General features: G+C 39.2%; 1 protein-coding gene across 1 annotated transcript in view; it reads right to left on the reverse strand.

Annotated features, from left to right (window-relative positions):
- LOC134315046 (CUB and sushi domain-containing protein 1-like) overlaps window positions 1-22,795 on the reverse strand; it is a 739,302-nt gene that overhangs the window by 264,428 nt on the left and 452,079 nt on the right. The window contains exons 8-10 of the mRNA XM_062995960.1: window positions 22,153-22,234; window positions 21,047-21,171; window positions 10,302-10,423 (exon numbers count right to left, since the gene is read on the reverse strand). Coding sequence (XP_062852030.1) covers window positions 10,302-10,423; window positions 21,047-21,171; window positions 22,153-22,234 — 329 coding nt within the window. The remainder of the gene's footprint in view (window positions 1-10,301; window positions 10,424-21,046; window positions 21,172-22,152; window positions 22,235-22,795) is intronic.

The raw sequence follows: 22,795 nt of genomic DNA on the forward strand, positions 1-22,795 counted from the left end.
TGTTCCCGGTCTGCAATGATCAGTATCTATCAAAAGTGGTCCAAGGAAGGAACTGTGGTAAACCGGCGATAGGGCGTGACCCTATCGCCGGTTTACCACAGTTCCTTCCTTGGACCACTTTTGATAGATACTGATCATTGCAGACCGGGAACACCCCACAAGAGCCACCCAAGGGCCAATTCCTATAAAGTTTTACGGACAGCTTTCAGTTAATGGGTCAAAAGTGAAACTTTGTGGTTAATGTCAAACTCGGAGTGACTCAAGGAGAATTGTTATTTTCCACTGAAAATAATGCAAACCATTATTCAGAATGCAGCAAATCTCTCCTTAAAAACACAGAAGGGCAGCCAGCAAGCAATGCATTGCAGTCATTGAATCTGGAGGTTGTATCTCTCACATAGAGATACTAAATGTCTAATTCTTTCCATCATCCTTTGTATGTTTGTATTAGAAGAATAACTTACATGAAAATCCTTACTAAAATGACAAAGAAAAGGATAAAGAAAACAGAACTTAACCGCAGCTAAATGTGTAATGTAATATTTTTGTTCAAACTAAAACAAGAAGTTACAAAAGTTTAATCCAGTATAGACCATAAAAAGGTACAAAGCCTGGAGAAATAGAGCGTACACGGGCGTTTGATGTGCAAGTTAAAAGAAAATTGCGTTCGCAGAGATTGCTTGAAGGAGGAAGGGAAACGAGGAGGAGAGGAAAAATAAAAGCTTAATTAGGACAGGGCCATTATCAGCATCCTCACATTCTCTCAATTGGGCAATTAAAGAGATATTACTCTCATTCATATTCCTTGCTTTTTTTCAAATACCTCTTGTGGAGCCATAACCTTAGCAGGTAGAGCTACGTTCTCAGATGTTTTCAATAAAGAAACGAATGGTGAGCACAGGGGCAGAACGGAGCCCTTAAACACACCCCCCACACATAAATTGAGAGTAGCTTCTTAAGGAAGTTCACTCCCACTTAATCTGATTCTGAACTACTTTGTGATGAACAAGAGCTGTGCTTCCATTCTCAAACAGCCTGTTATTTTTATCTCTGCCTACAGAAATGTACAAAAATACTTTAGGTTTAATAAGCAATGATCTTGATTCAATTCAAAATATCAAAGATACAGTAGTCCTTAACAGACTAGTTAGTTGAAGAAGTGATGATTTTTTGAGGTGTCCAGCAATAAACCTCAGTAGTAGTTAACAGGCAATTTGTAATAGGTGTCAAAGTGTTTAAAGTGAATCACTAGACATAACTTCAAATGTGAAGCCCAGTCTACAGCTCTTTACAAATTATTCTGTCAAAAGTTAAGGTCGCTTTTTACACAAGACTTAGCTTGGAGGTGAAAAACATTACTTACAGTCCATATAAACACAATTCTAACGTGACAGAACATCTCAGCAATTGTTTTCTCAACCGGCTTAACTACAATGTTTTAAAGAACTATTGATCTCTCATTTTATACAAAAACTGTAAGCTCTGACAAGCGGTTCAATGACTCTGCTGTGCTTTGTTTTGCTTAGAGTTCAAGAGCAAAATACTCTACATAGAATGTTTGTGATTGCTTAGTGCCATGAAATAAATAGAAGAAAAAAAATTATAATAATTAGAAATCGCTAAAAGAGCAATTACATTTCCAACACTCTTCAGGTGTTATTGTCTACAATCACCACTAGGTGGCTCCTCGTTGCAGCGAAAAATGCTCAGGATTCACATTGATTTTCCATTCTATTCCGTTCTTCTATTTTAAATCCAACCGCCCCCGCCGGTCTGTGAAATTATATCTTATATGAAACTGGTCCATGGTGCAAAATAGGTTGGGGACCAAGCACTTTAACAAAAAAAAGTACTTTGTTGGCTGACTCCACCCATGAGAAAGTTACTTCACTTGTAGGTAAATATCAGTGTGGATTTTTATTCTTCCAAAAAACACGGAACTTTTCTAACTGTTCTAAAAGTTGCACTAAATTACTCAGATACAATAAATTATTATTTAGAAAGTGTTTTGACCCCTTGGCTTTTCAAAAACAATTAAAATCACAAACTAAAATCTTCTTCCTAAGTGTATTCAGACCCTTTATTCATTACTTTGTAGAAATCCCACCAACAACGATCACAGCCATCAGTCTTCTTGCAAGCTTCCAAGCTTTGCACACCAAGATTTGGGCAGTTTATCCCATTCTTCACGACAGATACTCTCAAGCACAGCATTACATTGAAGAACAAGTGTCTGTAAGCTGCCAACTTCATGTCACTTCACAGATATTAAATAAGGCTTAAATCTGGGTCTAGACAGGGACACTCAAGGACATTTAGAGACTTGATCCAAAGCCACTTTCATTGTTGTTTTGCCTGTGTGCTTCAGGTCATTGTCATGTTGAACAGTGAACTAGTTTGAGTATATGAGCTTATTGGAAAAGGTTTTCTTTAAAGAATATAAATTCTAAACAGTTTACCTGCCCCTATGGCACTGCGCTGCCACTGCCATGTTTCACTGTAGGGATGATATGTTCTGCCCAAGGAGTTCACATTTATCTTATTAGACCAGTGAACCAATGTTGCTATAGTTTTTTACATGCTGTCATATACCATTTACTTCCATCTTGCCACTCTTTTGTTGTTTCTTCTTGCCCAGACGCCCAATTTGACCAGACAACCAAATGTAGGAAAATTCAAAGTTGCACCAAGCTTTTTTTCTTCTAAAATGATTGCGGTCATTATGGTCTTGGGAACACTCTAAACCTTTTATATTGATTAATATTCTCTGCTAAAACAACAGGCATTACCAGAGTTGCCAGCCCAACTTCTCACTGTTCAGAGAAATCTTTCCACAAGATTTTGGAGTTGCTGATTTGTGCCCTACCACTGCCTATTTACAGAGAAAGCATTTGTGAGGTCAGGCACTGATGTTTTTTTGAACATGTTGGACCGTTGCCTTGCAATCAATCAATCAATGTTTCAATTCATCCCAGAGGTGCTCTTTGGGGTTAAGGTCAATGCTCTGTATAATACACTGGAGTTCCTCTACAGAAAATCAATCAAATATATACACACACATGAGCAGAAGGTGTGGTTGAAACACCTGATCTTAATAATAGGGAGGGGTGTACACACACAGTGGACATATAGTGTAATTTGCATAAGCAGATTAAATATGCAGTTGGTGGGTGATTCACTAAAATGAATTAATACATGCAAAAGCATACCATAATACATAACAAATCACTACTTTTACATACTGTAAATTCTTATGAACTTTTTTTGACATTAAGGTTTATAAATCAGGGCTTTTAGAAATAGAGACAAGGTTGTAGCACATGAAAAAGGAAGTGTGGTAACCCATGTGTGATAGCCTTGAGTAGGCCATAGTATAAAAAGAGCATTTTCTTTTTAATTGGGACAGGGGGTGTATGCAAGTGGGTGTGTGTATGGTTGAGCTTGAAACCCAGAAGATAAAGTAGCCCTTTGTTTGACAGCTGAAGGTGGACAGCGTGTTTCCTGTTCTGCTGGGCTGCTGCAGGACTGAGCGGTTAAGTGTGCCCGTGTCAGTTTTGAGGGAACCTTGTTACCTAAGATGTGGTGAAGTGATTCATACCACAGCTATTCATATATACGCACTATGGTAAGTAGTAGTTAGTAGTGTTTGCATTTGTCTTTTGACTATCATCAGTTTCTCCAGCCAGTGGTAGGTGGCTGGGTGGTATTGTATTATTTTTATTACTTATGCCTAATAGTGATTTTACCCTCTGTTTTTGGAGTAACATTTTATTCAAAATTGGGTTGTTGAATTGAGGCCCTTCTCTTCAGAAAACATCAGGTGGCGTAGTCTGCTTTTGTGTGAGATTGGGGCACCACAGAAGTTAAACCAATTGGAAACTGCTGACACTCTGGTGAAAACACATCCTTTGGGTATAGCAGTAGTACAACAGTGTTTAACACTGCAGGTGTGACTGTTGGGAACCAGACTACGTTTGGCTGTTGGCCAGTTCTGTCTTCACTTGGCTAGAAATGTAGAGATTGCATCTAAAGCATTGTTTAGATCTTTAAAAAATATTAGTAGTTATCTAGTTAGATACCTACACTCTTTTAATGGCTTTACTTAATTTTGTTTGGGCTCAACATTCATTTATTCTGCATTTTTTCAAATGTTTCTAGTAATAATGAGGCAAGATGAATGGCTGTTGTTATAGCTAAAAAGATCACATAAAGGTCACTATATTTTTTTATTTTATTTTATTGCATTTCTCCCCAATTTTCCTCCCAATCTAGTCATATCCAATAACCTGATTGCATTATTCTACCCCTCTACTGATGCAGATCTCCAACCTGGTTAAGGAGAGCCGTGACTTACACATGCCCCCTCCGACCCGTGTGCAGTAGCCAACTGCATCTTTTCACCTGCACTAGATGAGTTTATATGCGGATCAGCTTTGTGTACGGAAAGCCACACTCTGATCAACGCATTATTTCTCATCTCTGTGCAGGCACTATCAATCAGCCAGCAGAGGTCGGAATTGTATCAGTTATGAGGTCCCAACCAGCACTCCCCTAGAACAACAGCCAATCGTTGTTCGTAGGCGCCCAGCCTGCCGAATGAGGTCACTCTATTTTAATACAATTTCTTTTGAAATAGGAGGTCCAACAAGGTTATGGTCAGTGTCCAAATACTTTTGGTCATATAGTGTATGTTGTGACAGCTACATCAGCAGTATAAAATGATCTGCAATCTATGCCACAGTAGCTTTTTTGTTGGTCCATACTAGATGCCATAGCTTGTCAATGAGTCTTGCCTCCTCAACAACCTGTCAGCTGTTTTGCCATTCTTGCCATTTAGGCTTGCCATTTCTCAAACCACTGTTGGTGGGTACTTGACACGACTGTCTGTGAGCATCCCTTGCTGTCTCAGAGACAAACTGACCTTGACAAAGGTCAAATTGTTCTGGTCAAATGACTGGGTTACACAGGTATTTTATGCTGCCTATATCTGCTGTATTTGACATGAGTAACTGTTATGTGTTACTGTTATAACTGTAATATTTCCCTGACCATGATTTTATTTTCTTGAACTTTAACTTAACTGAAAACAATACAAAGGTTTCTAATGATTTTACTGATCAATTTGTGTTTGCATTAGGAAATGTTCCTTTTGAACTGGCAAAAAGTGGTGAGCCATGACTTTGCCTTTAGAGAATCCTCTTTTTATATCCATGAAGCCCTCACCACAAAAATATTTAGAAAAAGTATTGAAGTTGATGAAAAAAATGGAAATCTTTTCTTAATACCTCTGTCTGTTCACAAATAATGGATTCTTGTTTAATTTCAAAATGTCAAGGGAATGAGATTGGTATTTATAGACTCCAGACTCATGCAAAGAAGTCAGAGGAATACAAATTATAGGCAAGCAACCATAATTGGAAAAATAGTTGAATTAGTGGAAATTGACCAACCATAACTAATGGATTTAAAAGTCTCTGAAACAGTCTTTAACATAAAATCAATCCTTCTTTTTTAGTAAACACTTCACATTTACATACATCTACAAGCAATGTATCCTCACACAGAAAACACAAGAAAAATATTTGAACCAATTTTTCTGCAGACATGCATCATCATCACTATTTGCTACACCACCATTAAGGTTAAGGTACTGGACTAGTAATTAAAAGGTCGCTGGTTTAAGCCCCACCACTGCCAGGTTGCCACTGTTGGGCCCTTAAGCAAGGCCCTTAACCCTCAATTGCTCAGACAATATACTGTCACAGTACTGTTAGTCGCTTTAGATAAAAGCGTCTGCTAAATGCTGAAAATGTATGAGAATTCTGTGGGCTCCTGCCATTTCAGCAGTTCTAGACCAGTCAGCATTCCCACAGGTAACAGAATTGATACAACATGCAGAGTAAGCATTAACCTCACCAGAATACTCATTGTTTAAGTAACACTATATTTTATGCACTGTAATTTTTAATTAAAGACACATTCATTTCACTGTAAAGACATCCTTTGGGGTTTAAATTAAAAATCGATAGGTTAATAAATTATTCATACATTTAACCATTTTGTCATTACTTTTAACCATTCTGTCAAAAGAGCATTTGTATGGCTGGGCACACATGTTGGCCAAGAAAGCCTCATTTGATGTTCTAGTTCATCCCAAAGCTGTAGAGTTCAGGTCAATCAAGTTTCTGTAAACTAACCTTTTCCTAATGTCTTTAAAGACTTTGCTCTGTGCACAGGGGTACAGTTAAATAGAAAAGGGCTTTTTCTAAACTGCTGCTGCAAAGATAATTTTCTTTATATAACTAATTTATTACACCTGTTAACAACTGTAGCTGACACACACAAATTCCAAAATTAGAAGGGGTGTCTCAATACTTAGTCCATAGTGTTAATAAAAATATGTCAAGAGCTGCATTTTGTGTTACTCATGTACTGTCTTTATCATATATTTAACTTAGTTAGAAGATCTAAAACATTTATATGTGAAAAATTAATAGAAAAAGAAGAAATTAGGTGAGGGACAAGTACTTTTTTTACAGCACTGTACACAATATGGGAATGAAGTTACTAATTATCAAGTGGAATGTGATATGTGAGTAGATTTGCACATCCGGCCTCTCAGCCTTTTAAAACATACTTATACACAGCCCCCAACAACAATACAATAATCTGTATTGTGAAAAGGAAGAATGTACAGTGGGGCCAAAAAGTATTTAGTCAGCCACTGATTGTGCAAGTTCTCCTACTTAGAAAGATGAGAGAGGTCTGTAATTTTCATCATAGGTACACTTCAACTAGGAGACACAAAATGAGAAAAAAAATCCAGGAAATCACATTGTAGGATTTTTAAAGAATTTATTTGTAAATTATGGTGGAAAATAAGTATTTGGTCAATAACAAAAGTTCAACTCAATACTTTGTAACATAACCTTTGTTGGCAATGACAGAGGTCAAACGTTTCCTGTAAGTCTTCACCAGGTTTGCACACACTGTAGCTGGTATTTTGGCCCATTCCTCCATGCAGATCTCCTCTAGAGTAGTGATGTTTTGGGGCTGTCGCTGGGCAACACGGACTCCACAAATTTTCTATGGGGTTGAGGTCTGGAGACTGGCTAGGCCACTCCAGGACCTTGAAATGCTTTTTACGGAGCCACTCCTTCGTTGCCCGAGCGGTGTGTTTGGGATCATTGTCATGCTGGAAGACCCAGCCACGTTCCATCTTCAATGCTCTCACTGATGGAAGGAGGTTTTGGCTTAAAATCTCACGATACATGGCCCCATTCATTCTTCCCTTAACATGGATCAGTCGTCCTGTTCCCTTTGCAGAAAAACAGCCCCAAAGCATGATGTTTCCACCCCCATGCTTCACAGTAGGTATGGTGTTCTTGGGATGCAACTCAGCATTCTTCTTCCTCCAAACACGACGAGTTGAGTTTTTACATTTTGGTTTCATCTGACCACATGATATTCTCCCAATTCTCTTCTGGATCATCCATATTCTCTCTGGCAAACTTCAGACGGGCCTGGACATGTACTGGCTTAAGCAGGGGGACACGCCTGGCACTGCAGGATTTGAGTCCCTCTCGACGTAGTGTGTTACTGATGGTCCCTTTGTTACTTTGGTCCCAGCTCTCTGCAGGTCATTTTTCAGGTCCCTCCGTGTAGTTCTGGGATTTTTGCTCACCGTTCTCATGATCATTTTGACCCCACGGCATGAGATCTTGCGTGGGGCTTCAGATCGAGGGAGATTATCAATGGTCTTGTATGTCTTCCATTTTCTTACAATTGCTCCCACAGTTGATTTATTCACACCAACCTGCTTGCCTGTTGTAGATTCACTCTTCCCAGCCTGGTGCAGGTCTACAATTTTCTTCCTGGTGTCCTTCGACAGCTCTTTGGTCTTGGCCATGGTTGAGTTTGGAGTCTGACTGTTTGAGGCTGTGGACAGGTGTCTTTTATACAGATAACGAGGTCAAACAGGTGCCATTAATACTGGTAAGAGTGGAGGACAGAAGAGCTTCTTAAAGTTACAGGTCTGTGAAAGCAAGAAATCTTGCTTGTTTGTGGGTGACCAAATACTTATTTTCCACCATAATTTACAAATAAATTCTTTTTTTTCTCATTTTGTCTCTCATACCTATGATGAAAATTACAGACCTCTCTCATCTAAGTAGGAGAACTTGCACAATCAGTGGCTGACTAAATACTTTTTGGCCCCACTATATGTCACCAACTGGTTATCTTTAGCCATTTCACTCCCACCTCATGTAAAATTCCTACAAGTTGAATATGCAGAGGATTTTCTGTCCTATAATGACAGACCTTTAGCTAAAGGACAAATAGCAACCTTGCATTGTATGTAAAAGTTATTCATTCTACATTTTTTTAAATGTAATGTGTGACCACCCTTTGCCTTCAAAACAGCATCAATTCTTCTAGGTACACTTGCACAAAATCAGGGACTTTGTAGGGATTTTATAGTCAGGTGTATGATAATAATCATCATTTTCATATGTAGGTTGAAACCCAGTCATTTACTAAGACATAAATAGCTTTGTAGGAGGCTTAAACTGGGTGAGGAACAGCCAAACTCTGCTACAAAGGTGAGGTAGTGGAACACAGTTTTATGTCACAGTTCATACACCATGACAAAACTGAGCACAGCAACAAGACACACTGTAGTTATACTGCATCAACAAGGTCTCTCCCAGGCAATGTTGAGAACCATAGACTCAGTGGTCAGTGAAAGAAACTTAGTGCAGCAGATGAAATACACATCATGCTTACTTTCCTTTGAATTTAGAAGATGTCCAGCAGTGCCACCATCTCAGAAATGGACCAGTGGGACCCAGGTACACCCATCTACTGTTTGGAGAAGTGGTCTTCATGAACGAATTGTGGCCAAAAAGCCATATCTTCAATGTGTAAATAAGACCAAGTGACTCAACTATGCACAATAACAGTTTGTTTACTGAAGAGCTGGAGAGCAAAACAATCGTGAGTGTCTGTAGGCAGCAGTGAAGCATGGTGAAGGTTCCTTGCAAATTTGAATCTGCATTTCAGCAATTAGAGTTGGGGATTTGGTCAGAATTAATGGTCCTCAATGCAGAGAAATACAGGCTTAGTACTTATCCATTGTGAAATACTATCAGGGGGGTATCTGATTGGCTCCAAATTTATTCTGCAGCAGGACAATAACACCAAACATACAGCCAATGTCATTAAGAACTACCTACAGTGTAAACAACAAGGAGTCCTGGAAGTGATGATGTGTCCCGTCGAGTCTGTCTGGGATTACATGAAGAGACAGAAGGATTTAAACAAGTCTTCATTCAAAGATATGTGGTTAGTTCTCTAAGATGTTTGGAACAACTGCCTAGTTCCTTCAAAAAACTGTGCAAGTGTACCTAGAAGAATTGATGCTGTTTCAAAGGCAAAGCGTGGTCACACCAAATATGGATTTGATCTAGATATCTCTATTGTTCATTCACTTTGCTTTATTCAATTCACTTTAATTGACAAAAAAATTTCCCAGAATTATTCAACCTGCTAAGGAGAATCCATCATAAGAGCACACATTTTCAAATCAGGTCACCTCATGCCACTAATCAATGGCTTTATTAGCTGCATCAAGAGTGTTCAAGATAACACACATTAAATATCTGGACTGGCTAGGTGTTTGTTGACTGTGACTGTGTGTCAAGAAAGTTGTCTAAATTAATAGAAGAGATAATTGCCTTACACAAACAAGGAAAAGCAAATGCACTAAATGTTTCTGAAGATCCAGTTGGAAGCATAGTTCACAATTTGCATAGTTCACTGGCTACACTACCTGGATGTGGCAGAAAGAGGAAGCTATCACCAGCTGTCACAGGCAGGTGGTCAAAAACCCTCGAAAGACTGCAATACTTGAATACTTGAAGCAAGATTTGGTGGCTGCAGGCACTGAGGTTTCAGTTTGCAAAGTAGGGCACATACTAAATGCTGAAGGTCCGAGATGTACACCTCTACTGACCCAAACACTCAAGAAAAGTCGACTTCAATGTAGTAACCAAATGAATACGCCACAGGAGTTATGGGATTCTGTTCAGAACTTTTTGGTACAATGAATCAGTGGTGTGTCTGGAATTAAAGGAATAAAGCATACACTGAAAAGAATACCCTGCCTACAGTGAAGCATGGCACTGGCTCAGGAGCTGATTTGCTTCCTCTGGCGCTAGAACCGTGTTGAGAGCAAGAGTCAATCAAGTATCAGGAAATCCTAGGAGAAAGATAAGTTAAAGACGAATGTTGGTACTGACCTTTTCAGGATCTACTGCTGTGATGACCCACACACAGTGAGCATTGTTCTCGTACTGGACAGGGTAGTTCGGAGATGTGATGACACCTTTGGGACCTCGCAGGTTTGATCCACATGTTCTTGCTGTCAAGTGGCGAACAAACAAAATAATACAATGATATTAATCCTTCATTGCTCTACATTTCTACACTAGACGCTGAGGAAAATGTTATTTTTGGATACATGAGGTTTTATAGCACAGCGAATGGATGTTTTGCTATTGCACCAGTTTTACCCCGGAGGGCTTTTAACACTCTGGTACCCTCTAGCACGGGCAAACAACTGGTTCCCGTGTGCATTGTGACTTTTTATTACTGTTTTTGCATCGTGACATGGAATATCCCATGTCTAGTGTTTTATTTTTAGAATTTATATGCTTGTAAAGGACGGTTTGTAAACTTTAGTTCATAAACACAATCAAATTTATAATGTGCTATAAAGAGATTCAATTCTCTCCAACACTCACTTGTACTTTTCATTGCTATGCTATAGAGAGGTGTTAGATGCTCTATGATTAGCCAAGGTTTTACTTTTAAAATTTCAAACAGGCCTACTTCTCATAGGTGGGTAATTATAATGTGTATATATACACCAACCAGGCATAACATCATGACCACTGACAGGTGAAGTGAATAACACTGATTATCTCTTCATCACAGCACCTGTTAGTGGGTGGGATATATTAGGCAGCAAGTGAACATTTTATCCTCAAAGTTGATGTGTTAGAAGCAGGAAAAATGGACAAGCGTAAGGATCTGAGTGAGTTTGACAAGGACCAAATTGTGATGGCTAGACGACTGGGGCTCTTGTGAGGTGTTCCAGTCTGCAGTGGTCAGTATTTATCAAAAGTGGTCCAAGAAAGAAACAGTAGTAGACAGGGTCATGGGCGGCCAAGGTTCATTGATGCACGTGGGAGGGAAGGCTACTGTAGCTCAAACTGCTGAAGAAGTTAATGCTGGTTCTGATAGAAAGGTGTCAGAATACACAGTGCATTGCAGTTTGTTGCGTATGGGGCTGCATAGCAGCCGACCAGTCAGGGTGCCCATGCTGACTCCTGTCCACCACCGAAAGCACCAACAATGGGCACGTGAGTATCGGAACTGGACCACGGAGCAATGAAAGAAGGTGGCCTGGTCTGATAAATCATGTTTACTTTTACATCACGTGGATGGCCGGGTGCATCGCTTACCTGGGGAACACATGACATCAGGATGCACTATGGGAAGAAGGCAAGCCGGCGGAGGCAGTGTGATGCTTTGGGCAAAGTTCTGCTGGGAAACCTTGGGTCCTGCCATCCATATGGATGTTACTTTAACACGTACCACCTACCTAAGCATTGTTGCAGACCATGTACACCCTTTCATGGAAACGGTATTCCCTGATGGCTGTGGCCTCTTTCAGCAGGATAATGCGCCCAGCCACAAAGCAAAAATGGCTCAGGAATGGTTTGAGGAGCACAACGAGTTTGAGATGTTGACCTGGCCTCCAAATTCCCCAGATGTCAATCCAATCAAGCATCTGTGGGATGTGCTGGACAAACAAGTCCGATCCACCTCACAACTTACAGGAGTTAAAGGATCTGCTGCTAACATCTTGGTGCCAGATAACACAGCACACCTTCAGGGTGCCTGATCAGTGTATATACTGTATATCATTTCCAATGACATGCCATATTATTAGTATTTTATTTACTTTTTTAACTGAATGTTTAATAAAAATAAAAATGTGTCTTATTCATCTCATTTGCATATTTACAAACTGGTATTACATCTGTCACTAAAAACAGAACATTTGCTAATTACACGACAGCTAGCGTGTTGAATGAGCAGCAGGGAAGAGTCGAATAGAGCTTGTTTCTCATTTACAGGATTGAAGCCTTCTCTATAATTAAGTCTAAATAATCTCTTGAGATCACCAGAAATTCACTGCAAATTATGAAATCATGAGGCTAAAAAGTTTCACTTTATATTTTATACCTCAGCCCCTAACTCATGCCTGAAAAGTGATTAAGTGTTATCTTTATTTAGACTACTTGGCCAGGCTGATGCGAATATGTGTCGGGCTCAATCAGCAATGTGTGGCAACTGTGCAAAGTAATTGTCAAATGCAGTTACTCTTTCATTTAAAGGGGTGATATACTGCCTTATTTAATTTTGTTTAATGTCATCTTGAGGCCTGCGTCCTCTCTGCCTCTTTGCCTTTTAGAACAGGAGCAATTCAGGTTTTGATGTAACCACCAGATCTTTTGGGGGAAACAAAGTTTTTATCTATATAAGAAGCAAAATTGTATCTGCTTGTTTTAAAAATAGGTACTACAGCATTAAAATGTATATGTATGTCTTTTATGTATTTATTTTCTTAAAATGTTTTTTTTTTTTTTATATTTCCCATTTCTACTTTCTAATTAAATTTATAATTTAATTTTAATTCATAATAATTCTAATTTATAGAATGATGAGTTTCTAATTTATAAATACTGTATGGGCGGCACGGTGGCTCGATAGGTAGCACTGTCGCCTCACAGCAAGAAGGTCCTGGGTTCGATCCCCAGGTGGGGTGGTCTGGGTCCTTTCTGTACGGAGTTTGCATGTTCTCCCCATGTCTGCGTGGGTTTCCTCCGGGAGCTCCGTTTTCCTCCCACAGTCCAAAAACATGCAGTCAGGTTAATTGGAGACACTGAATTGCCGTATAGGTGAATGTGTGTGTGTATGTGTGTCTGCCCTGCGATGGACATGCGCCCCGTCCAGGGTGTTACTTTGCGCCTACTGTTTGTTTTGTTTTGTTAGGATTTTAAGGTCATGTTTTACACTTTGGTTACATTCATGACAGGAACGGTAGTCACTCATTACACACAAGATTAATTACTTCACAAGGTTATATCAAACACTGTGGTGGACAATTTAGTATCTCCAATTCACCTCACTTGCATGTCTTTGGACTGTGGGAGGAAACCGGAGCACCCGGCGTAAACCCACGCAGACACAGGGAGAACATGCAAACTCCACACAAAAAGGACCCGGACCGCCCCACCTGGGAATCAAACCCAGGACCTTTTTGCTGTGAGGCGACAGTGCTACCGTGCCACCCTTGCACCTACTGAAAAGCTAGGATAGGCTCCAGCACCTCCCCCCCCCCCCACTTAAGAAAGTGAGTGAGTAAATACTGTATTTATATAGAAATATAATATATAATTATATATGATCCTGTTACAATTGTTGTTAGTGCTCTGACTCTAATTTAAAACACCAAGTTAGCAGCTAGCTTTCTTACCATTTTAGTTAAATTATCTTTACAAGTGAGATTTCGGCATCACACTTTAATAAACAATATTAGCTTCTTGGTGATTTATTTGTAAACACAAAGCAAACAGGCTGACAGCTATTGGTTATTTAGCCTAGCTGGTGTACATCTCTAATTATAGCACAAATATTTACATCATTAAATCTGCAGTGTATTTACTAAAAGCCAAACGTGTGAATTATACAAGCACTACATAAACGATTATTAATGTATTAATATATACGAAGGTAATGTTAGCAAACAGCTACCAAGCCTGCTAGATGATAGTCTGGCTAATATACATATGTATTTTTATTTATTATTTATTATTTTTAATGGAATGTTTATGAAGAATAAAAATGTGTCTTTTAATCTCATTTGCATATTTGCAAACTGACATTACACCCGTCACTAAAAACAGAACATTTGCTAATTACATGACAGCTAGCGTGTTGAATGAGCAGCAGGGAAGAGTCGAATAGAGCTTGTTTCTCATTTACAAGATTGAACCCTACACTATAATTAAGTCTAAATAATCTCTTGAGAGCACCAGAAATACACTCCAAATTATGAAATCATGAGGTTAAAAATGTCACTTTATATTTTATACCTCAGCCCCCAATTTTATTTAGGTTACTTCATTTATGTGTCAGGCTCAGTCAGCAATTTGTGGAAACTGTGCAAGGTCATCTGAAGGCGTAATGTAATAATATTTATTTTTATTATGTTTTCACAATTTAGCAAACGTTATTAGGAATTATGGAAATTTAGGGCATGTGTGTGTACATACACACACACTTGGACTGTGACACGTAATTACTCACATATACACACACATTCATACACAAACTTATATGCACATACACTAACATACGCACACTTACAAACACACACATACATAAATCCACAAACACTTGCACATAGACATACATACACCAACACACTTAGATCATGCTTACTCACACAAACAGGCGCATACATATGCATGCTCACACACATGTACATAAACACACATACACTCACACACTTAACTGCACACATACTTACACTGGCACAAAAGTACTCACATTATACACTGCCTGGCCAAAAAAAGGTCACCATCTGGATTTAACTAAGCAAATAGGTAAGAGCCTCCCATTGGATAATTACTGCATGGGTGATTATGTTTCAGCTGGCAACAAGTTATTTAACCCTAACTGATGCAGTGAGTAGCTTCTCATTTGTTAAACAACCATGTCGAAAGACACATCCTGTGGTCGTGGAAAAGATGTTCATCTGTTTCAGAAGGGTCAAATTATTGGCATCAAGCAGAGAAAACATCTAAGGAGATTGCTGAAACTACTAAAATCGGGTTAAGAACTGTCCAACGCATTATTAAAAAGTGGAAGGACAGTGGGGAAACATCCTCTTCGAAAAACTCTTGAATGATCATGATCGGCGATCACTTAAATGTTTGGTGAAATCAAATGGTAGAAAAACTACAGTAGAACTCAGGGATATGTTTAATAGTGAAAGTAAAAGCATTTCCACATGCACAATGCGGAGGGAACTCAAGGGATTGGGACTAAACAGCTGTGTAGCCTTAAGAAAACCACTTGTCAGTGAGGCTAACCGGCAAAAACGGCTTCAATTTGCTAGGGAGCATAAAGATTGGACTCTGGAGCAATGGAAGAAGGTCATGAGGTCTGATGAGTCCAGATTTACCCTGTTTCAGAGTGATGGGCGCATCAGGGTAAGAAGAGAGGCGGCTGAGGTGATGCACCCATCATGCCTAGTGCCTACCGTACAAGCCTGTGGGGGCAGTGCTATGATCTGGGGTTGCTGCAGTCGGTCAGGTCTAGGTTCAGCAACGCTAGGTCCCCAAAGAATGAGGTCAGCTGACTACCTGAATATACTGAATGACCAGGTTATTCCATCAATGGATTTTTTCTTCCCTGATGGCACGGGTATATTCCAAGATGACAATGCCAGGATTCATCGGGCTCAAATTGTGAAAGAGTGGTTCAGGGAGCATGAGACATCATTTTCACACATGGATTGGCCACCACAGAGTCCAGACCTGAACCCCATTGAGAATCTTTGGGATGTGCTGGAGAAGACTTTGCACAGTGGTCCAAATCTCCCATCATCAATACAAGATCTTGGGGAAAAATTTATGCAACTCTGGACAGAAATAAATGTTGTGACATTGCAGAAGCTTGTGGAAATAATGCCACAGCGAATGCGTGCCGTAATCAAAGCTAAAGGCGGTCCAACCAAATATTAGAGTGTGTGACCTTTTTTTTGGCCAGGCAGTGTACAGTGTATCACAAAAGTGAGTACACCCCTCACATTTCTGCAAATATTTCATTATATCTTTTCATGGGACAACACTATAGACATAAAACTTGGATATAACTTAGAGTAGTCAGTGTACAACTTGTATAGCAGTGTAGATTTACTGTCTTCTGAAAATAACTCAACACACAGCCATTAATGTCTAAATGGCTGGCAACATAAGTGAGTACACCCCACAGTGAACATGTCCAAATTGTGCCCAAAGTGTCAATATTTTGTGTGACCACCATTATTATCCAGCACTGCCTTAACCCTCCTGGGCATGGAATTCACCAGAGCTGCACAGGTTGCTACTGGAATCCTCTTCCACTCCTCCATGATGACATCACGGAGCTGGTGGATGTTAGACACCTTGAACTCCTCCACCTTCCACTTGAGGATGCGCCACAGGTGCTCAATTGGGTTTAGTCCATCACCTTTACCTTCAGCTTCCTCAGCAAGGCAGTTGTCATCTTGGAGGTTGTGTTTGGGGTCGTTATCCTGTTGGAAAACTGCCATGAGGCCCAGTTTTCGAAGGGAGGGGATCATGCTCTGTTTCAGAATGTCACAGTACATGTTGGAATTCATGTTTCCCTCAATGAACTGCAGCTCCCCAGTGCCGGCAACACTCATGCAGCCCAAGACCATGATGCTACCACCACCATGCTTGACTGTAGGCAAGATACAGTTGTCTTGGTACTTCTCACCAGGGCGCCGCCACACATGCTGGACACCATCTGAGCCAAACAAGTTTATCTTGGTCTCGTCAGACCACAGGGCATTCCAGTAATCCATGTTCTTGGACTGCTTGTCTTCAGCAAACTGTTTGCGGGCTTTCTTGTGCGTCAGCTTCCTTCTGGGATGACGACCATGCAGACCGAGTTGATGCAGTGTGCGGCGTATGGTCTGAGCACTGACAGGCTGACCTCCCACGTCTTCAACCTCTGCAGCAATGCTGGCAGCACTCATGTGTCTATTTTTTAAAGCCAACCTCTGGATATGACGCCGAACACGTGGACTCAACTTCTTTGGTCGACCCTGGCGAAGCCTGTTCCGAGTGGAACCTGTCCTGGAAAACCGCTGTATGACCTTGGCCACCATGCTGTAGCTCAGTTTCAGGGTGTTAGCAATCTTCTTATAGCCCAGGCCATCTTTGTGGAGAGCAACAATTCTATTTCTCACATCCTCAGAGAGTTCTTTGCCATGAGGTGCCATGTTGAATATCCAGTGGCCAGCATGAGAGAATTGTACCCAAAACACCAAATTTAACAGCCCTGCTCCCCATTTACACCTGGGACCTTGACACATGACACCAGGGAGGGACAACGACACATTTGGGCACAATTTGGACATGTTCACTGTGGGGTGTACTCACTTATGTTGCCAGCCATTTAGACATTAATGGCTGTGTGTTGAGTTATTTTCAGAAGACAGTAAATCTACACTGCTATACAAGCTGTACACTGACTACTCTAAGTTATATCCAAGTTTCATGTCTATAGTGTTGTCCCATGAAAAGATATAATTAAATATTTGCAGAAATGTGAGGGGTGTACTCACTTTTGTGATACACTGTATATACACACTCACATACATAAATCCACAAACACTTGTACATAGACATACATACACCAACACACTTAGATTCTGTCACACAAACAGGCGCATACATATGCATGCTCACACACACGTACATTCACACACATAAACTAACATACATACACACACACTTAACTGCACACATACACTGGCACAAAAGCAGTCACATCATATATACACACATACACTCACTCACGCCCACACACGCACATGCACACAGAACACACACACTCGTACACTCACTCACATACGCCCTTGCACATGCACACACTGGACTCGCTGGACTCTGACAACTTCAATACATACAACTACTGTATTGTACTACTGTGACTGTAATACTTGCATCTTTGCACAATATTGCAATTTGCACAAGTTCTTGCATTTTTTGCACCTTATTCTTTTTATATCTCCGCTGTTATAAATACCCTATGCTGCTAACTGCATATCAGAATATGTTGTCTACCTCACCCATCCTTTACGCTGTACCATGTACTGACCAACACTTGCCCCTAGTCTTGTCTCACTTAATTACTTTTAGATTAAATGTCTTTTGTATTTATTGTAGGCCTTTTCGTATTTATTGTACTGTTGTTTATCTGCACTGTGTACTGTATTGTGTTGCACTTTTTGTTCTATGTTGCACCCTGATCCTGGAGGAACATTGTTTCGTTTCATTATGTACTTGTATAAAGCTGAAATGACAATAAAGCCTCTCTTGACTCTTGAATGACATATGTTTGAATGTCTAAGGTAAGGTCAAATTCAGCACATCATAGTGCAGATGTACAGATTGTAGACTCATCAATTCTCCACAGTTTAATCAGAAATGTTTCCTAAAGTAAGCAAAACACTGACTGAACCTGAAACTGTTCATTTAGATGCAGATTTTGTCCCAGGTTAGCACATTTTTAGAATGCAGGGAGACGTACTCTGGATCAGAGTTAGAAATGACAGACGGTAATTAAAGCAAACATCATTTCTAATTATTTCACTAAATTGGTGGCTTGGAATATAGAATGTAGAATGAAAACAAAAGTGATTACCCTCCAAAAATCTGCCACAGGCTCAAATTTATTTATTATATGAGGTTACAGACCATCAGCTAAAACAAGTGCATTTATTTTGTACTATAAATTATTTTGTATAAGAAGGGAATGGTTTTAAGGTAAATGTATAATTGTGCCTAATTTTGTATTAGTTTGTTTAGAAAGACTAAGACTGTAGTTTAAAACTATTTAAAATAACCTGAAATCATTACATTACTGAGCAATCTGACCAGGAAAATCTTAATAAAGAGGCATCATGCCGACCCCGGACCTGTCCTGGGTGTGTCCTGTCTTAAGCCCAATGAATCAGACTCACAGGGACCCTGACCAAGGTAAAACAGACATGAATCAGCCGCTCAGTTGACGCTGCGGTAAAAACACACGCTGGAACCAGAGCTGGGATCTCGAATACATCGTATCGAATCTCAGCTCTGCCTGCCGGCTAAGGCTGAGTGGCCACATGAACAACGATTGACCTGTTGTTCAGATATGGGCGGGAATAAGCCGGATGGGGTCTCTCTCTCTCATGACTGGTGCAATTACGACCTCTGCTGGCTGATTGTTGGCGCCTGCACAGAGATGAGAAAAGAGTGCTCTCAGAGTGTGTCTCTCCGTACACAACGCTGAGCTGCACTGCACTCGTCAAAGTCTAGGTGATAAGATGCATACGGCTTGCTGCCCACGTGTCGGAGGGGGTGTGGGCTAGCTTCGTTCTCCTCAATCAGAGCAGGGATCGCATTGGTGGAGAGGAAGCATGAGGCAATCGGGCAATTGGACGCGCTAAAAAGGAGAAAAAGGGGAGAAATGCATAAAGAAAATATAATAAAAAACAGACATGAATGAATGAATGCCTACACCCTTGGATTTTAGCTGCAGGAACTTTCTTTAAAAGCAGTTTTATTATATGTAGCTGTCATTCAACCTTTAGTAACAGTACATAATGAAGGGATTTCTTTCATGAATAGCAATCTTTTGATCCTACCACAAAATCTTAATTAGGTTAAGTTCAGGTCACTAAATGTGTTTCCAGATGACTTTTTTATTTAATTTATTAAATTTCACTGCAGATTGTAGACAGCAGCACTGAAATTATTATTTAAAATTACTCAATGTACTTAAGTGTTTAATGTTTTGAGTAAGCTACACAAATAATTCCACCTTCACCATGTTTTACAGTTGGGGTTATAAAAGTATGATAAGAACTGAACACAGTAAAACACACTTATGCACTTGTCCTTATGCCATGTCAGTGTGGATTGCTTAGTGATAAATCGTACTGCAGGAAATAGGGTTTAAGGATTTTGCCGTCTTTGGTTCTAAGTAAGTATGGGCCAGTATGCCGAGTCTTAAATGCTTGTGATTTACTACATTAGACATGATGCTTAGTTGATGTCATTATATGACAAATTAATGTTTTGTTTTTGTGTGCATTTAAAATAAAATAAATAAAATACATTTAATGTCACTGAGATTAAGGTTGACTGTAAAATGTCTGTAAAAAATAAGAGGCTGACTTACTGGATTTATTCATTTAATGTCTGTTTCACCACTTTATAATCATAGTCAGGGTTGCTGTGAGTCCAATGCATTGGGCGAAAGGCAGGAAACACCCTGGACAGGTTGCCAGTCCATCACACTAACTGTCCGGCTGGGGAATCAAACTCAGGCTGTTCTTTTTGTGGTGTGACACAGGATTTAGAGCTAGCCAAATACAACTGACCAGCCAAAGCCTGCCACCCTGGTTGTTATAAGAGGTTTTTCCCTTTTTATGGGGAAATGTATATTATATATAATGTATATCATGTATGAAAGACTATGTTTATTTTTTTAATTCACATCCAACATGCCTATATTTACCGTTTGAACAAAACTAAAGTAGTATTAAATCACCCATCAGCATTTTGTGGTCAGCAAATCTTCTAAACTACATTCAACACTTTCTTGTTGCTAACTTTTTTGAATGGCATGTCAGAGGATTGTTATTCACAGTTCTCTACAAGCTACTGAAACTTTAAACGCAACAGGATTCTGTGGTCCGGTGAGACAAAAATACTGCCTAGACAAACATCTTAAAGAGAGTTTGACATAATGGAGGTCTGAGATGTTTTAGCATTTTTTTGGGGCTCCGATTTTCATTAATATTAATAATAATTTTGGTGTAAAATATATTTGAAAGGCTTTACTGCATTAGACTATTTACTTGGGTTCAAATGTTAGCTTCTCCCAATCTTTACAGTTTGAATTGAAGCTACTTCCCCACATTTTGTATTGTGTTTTTTATCAGATTTTTTTTCCCAAAGGTTCCAATAAATCTGAAGCTGTAACTTTATGATGCCAGATGCTACCATGGCTGAAACAATGGATTGCACAGATTGTCTCCTCACTGGTATGTGCTGCACATCTCACTTAATAAGACTTGACAGCATCTTTACAAAAAGTGTCAGCTCAGGGCTGCATTCACACTCACTCCGACAGATCGGCCTGTGGTCACTCCAGGCGGCCAGGGTCTCTGTCACTCTCTGGCAAGTGATGCTCTTTGATCCCTGCAGCACATAGCTGTCATCACAGGAGAACTGGATGCTGGCTCCCACACTGGAGTGTTTGGAGGGTAAAAATTCAAATTAAAATAATAATAACAACAACAGCAACAACAACAACAATAATAATAATGATAATGATAATACTAATAATAATAATAGCAATAATAACAATAATAATAATGATGATGATAATGATAATAATAATAGTAATATTAATAATAGCAATAATAACAATAATAATAATAATAGCAATAATAATAATAATGATGATAATAATAATAATAATAATAATAGCAATAATAATAATAATGATGATGATAATAATAATAATATAATAACGATAATAATAATAATAATAATAATAATAATAATAATAATAATAATAATAATAATAATAGCAATAATAATAATAACAGTAATAATAATAATAATAGCAATAATAATAATAATAATAATAATAATAATAATAATAATGTCATGGCATGATGCACTTGATGATTTTACAAAAAACTATTATAATAACCAATGTTTTAATAAATTAACTATTTATGCACCATTACTTTGATTCCATAATTTCTGTCAAATAATTTTAAATAGTAACCATGAACCTGCTTATCATCAGTATCATTGTCTTCTATTCAACATAACACCGTTTGTACTATAATTGCTTTTAGCAGCTATAGTAGCATTAGTAATGTTAATTAATTAAGCCATTAATGAATGTAAAAAGCATTTTTTTATTATTAGTTTGTTATAAGTACAGCTGATGTTAAAATATAGTTCCTGGTACAGGGCTTGATCCCTACTGAATCTAGAGTAACAGTGACATGGCCCTGAGCTTTACCAAGGCATTCTCTCCCAGTGGAGCTCAAGATCTATTGAGCTGCTTTGACTTTATGTCTTTAGTGCTGCTGATAGTGGATCAAACCACATAATGTCAAACAGCAGGGCTGCTCTTAATTCTAATAGTGCCATGCAGCTTCCATCACCCAGGACAAGTACAGTAGATAAGAGAAGCAGAAGAAGGACCTACTGGAAGCTGGAGCCAATCCATTTGCCATTCTCTGGAATGCCTGGATCTGGACATACGTCTACAGCTAATCCACCCTGGCTCACTGCAATAGAGAGGAAGGAGAGGAAATGGCACAATATTGTTAATAACTTGAAGAAATAATAATAATAAAAGCAACATTTGAAAGTTAAGAAGTGGATAATATTAACAGTGTGTATTTTTTTATAACAGTACCAATATACAGTACATGTTAATTATCGTGGAAAAATTTAAAAAGATTTTAACGTCATGTTTTGCACTTTGGTTACATTTATGACAGGACAGCTAGTTACAGATTAAACATGAATTCAAGTTCACTGTCAAACACCATCACAGGCCACACAGAAAGGACCCTAACCATGCCACATGAGAATCAAACCCATGACCTTCTAGCTGTGAGGCTACAGTGATCTCCACTGCACCACTGTGCCACCCCATTATGTATATAACTGCTATGACTGTTGGTATAGTGCCAGAAGCTGGGCGGAAGGCACTTAACTGTTTGCTGAGGAAGAGCCAAGGATTCCTTTGAGTACAGTTTATGTGCATGATGCGGCTAGTTGCTGAGGTAGTTGCTGAGGTTGACAACGAGATAAGAATTTAAAATTGCAAATACAAAATCACA

Source organism: Trichomycterus rosablanca, chromosome 5, assembly GCF_030014385.1.
Source record: "Trichomycterus rosablanca isolate fTriRos1 chromosome 5, fTriRos1.hap1, whole genome shotgun sequence".
Classification (NCBI taxonomy): Eukaryota; Metazoa; Chordata; class Actinopteri; order Siluriformes; family Trichomycteridae; genus Trichomycterus; species Trichomycterus rosablanca.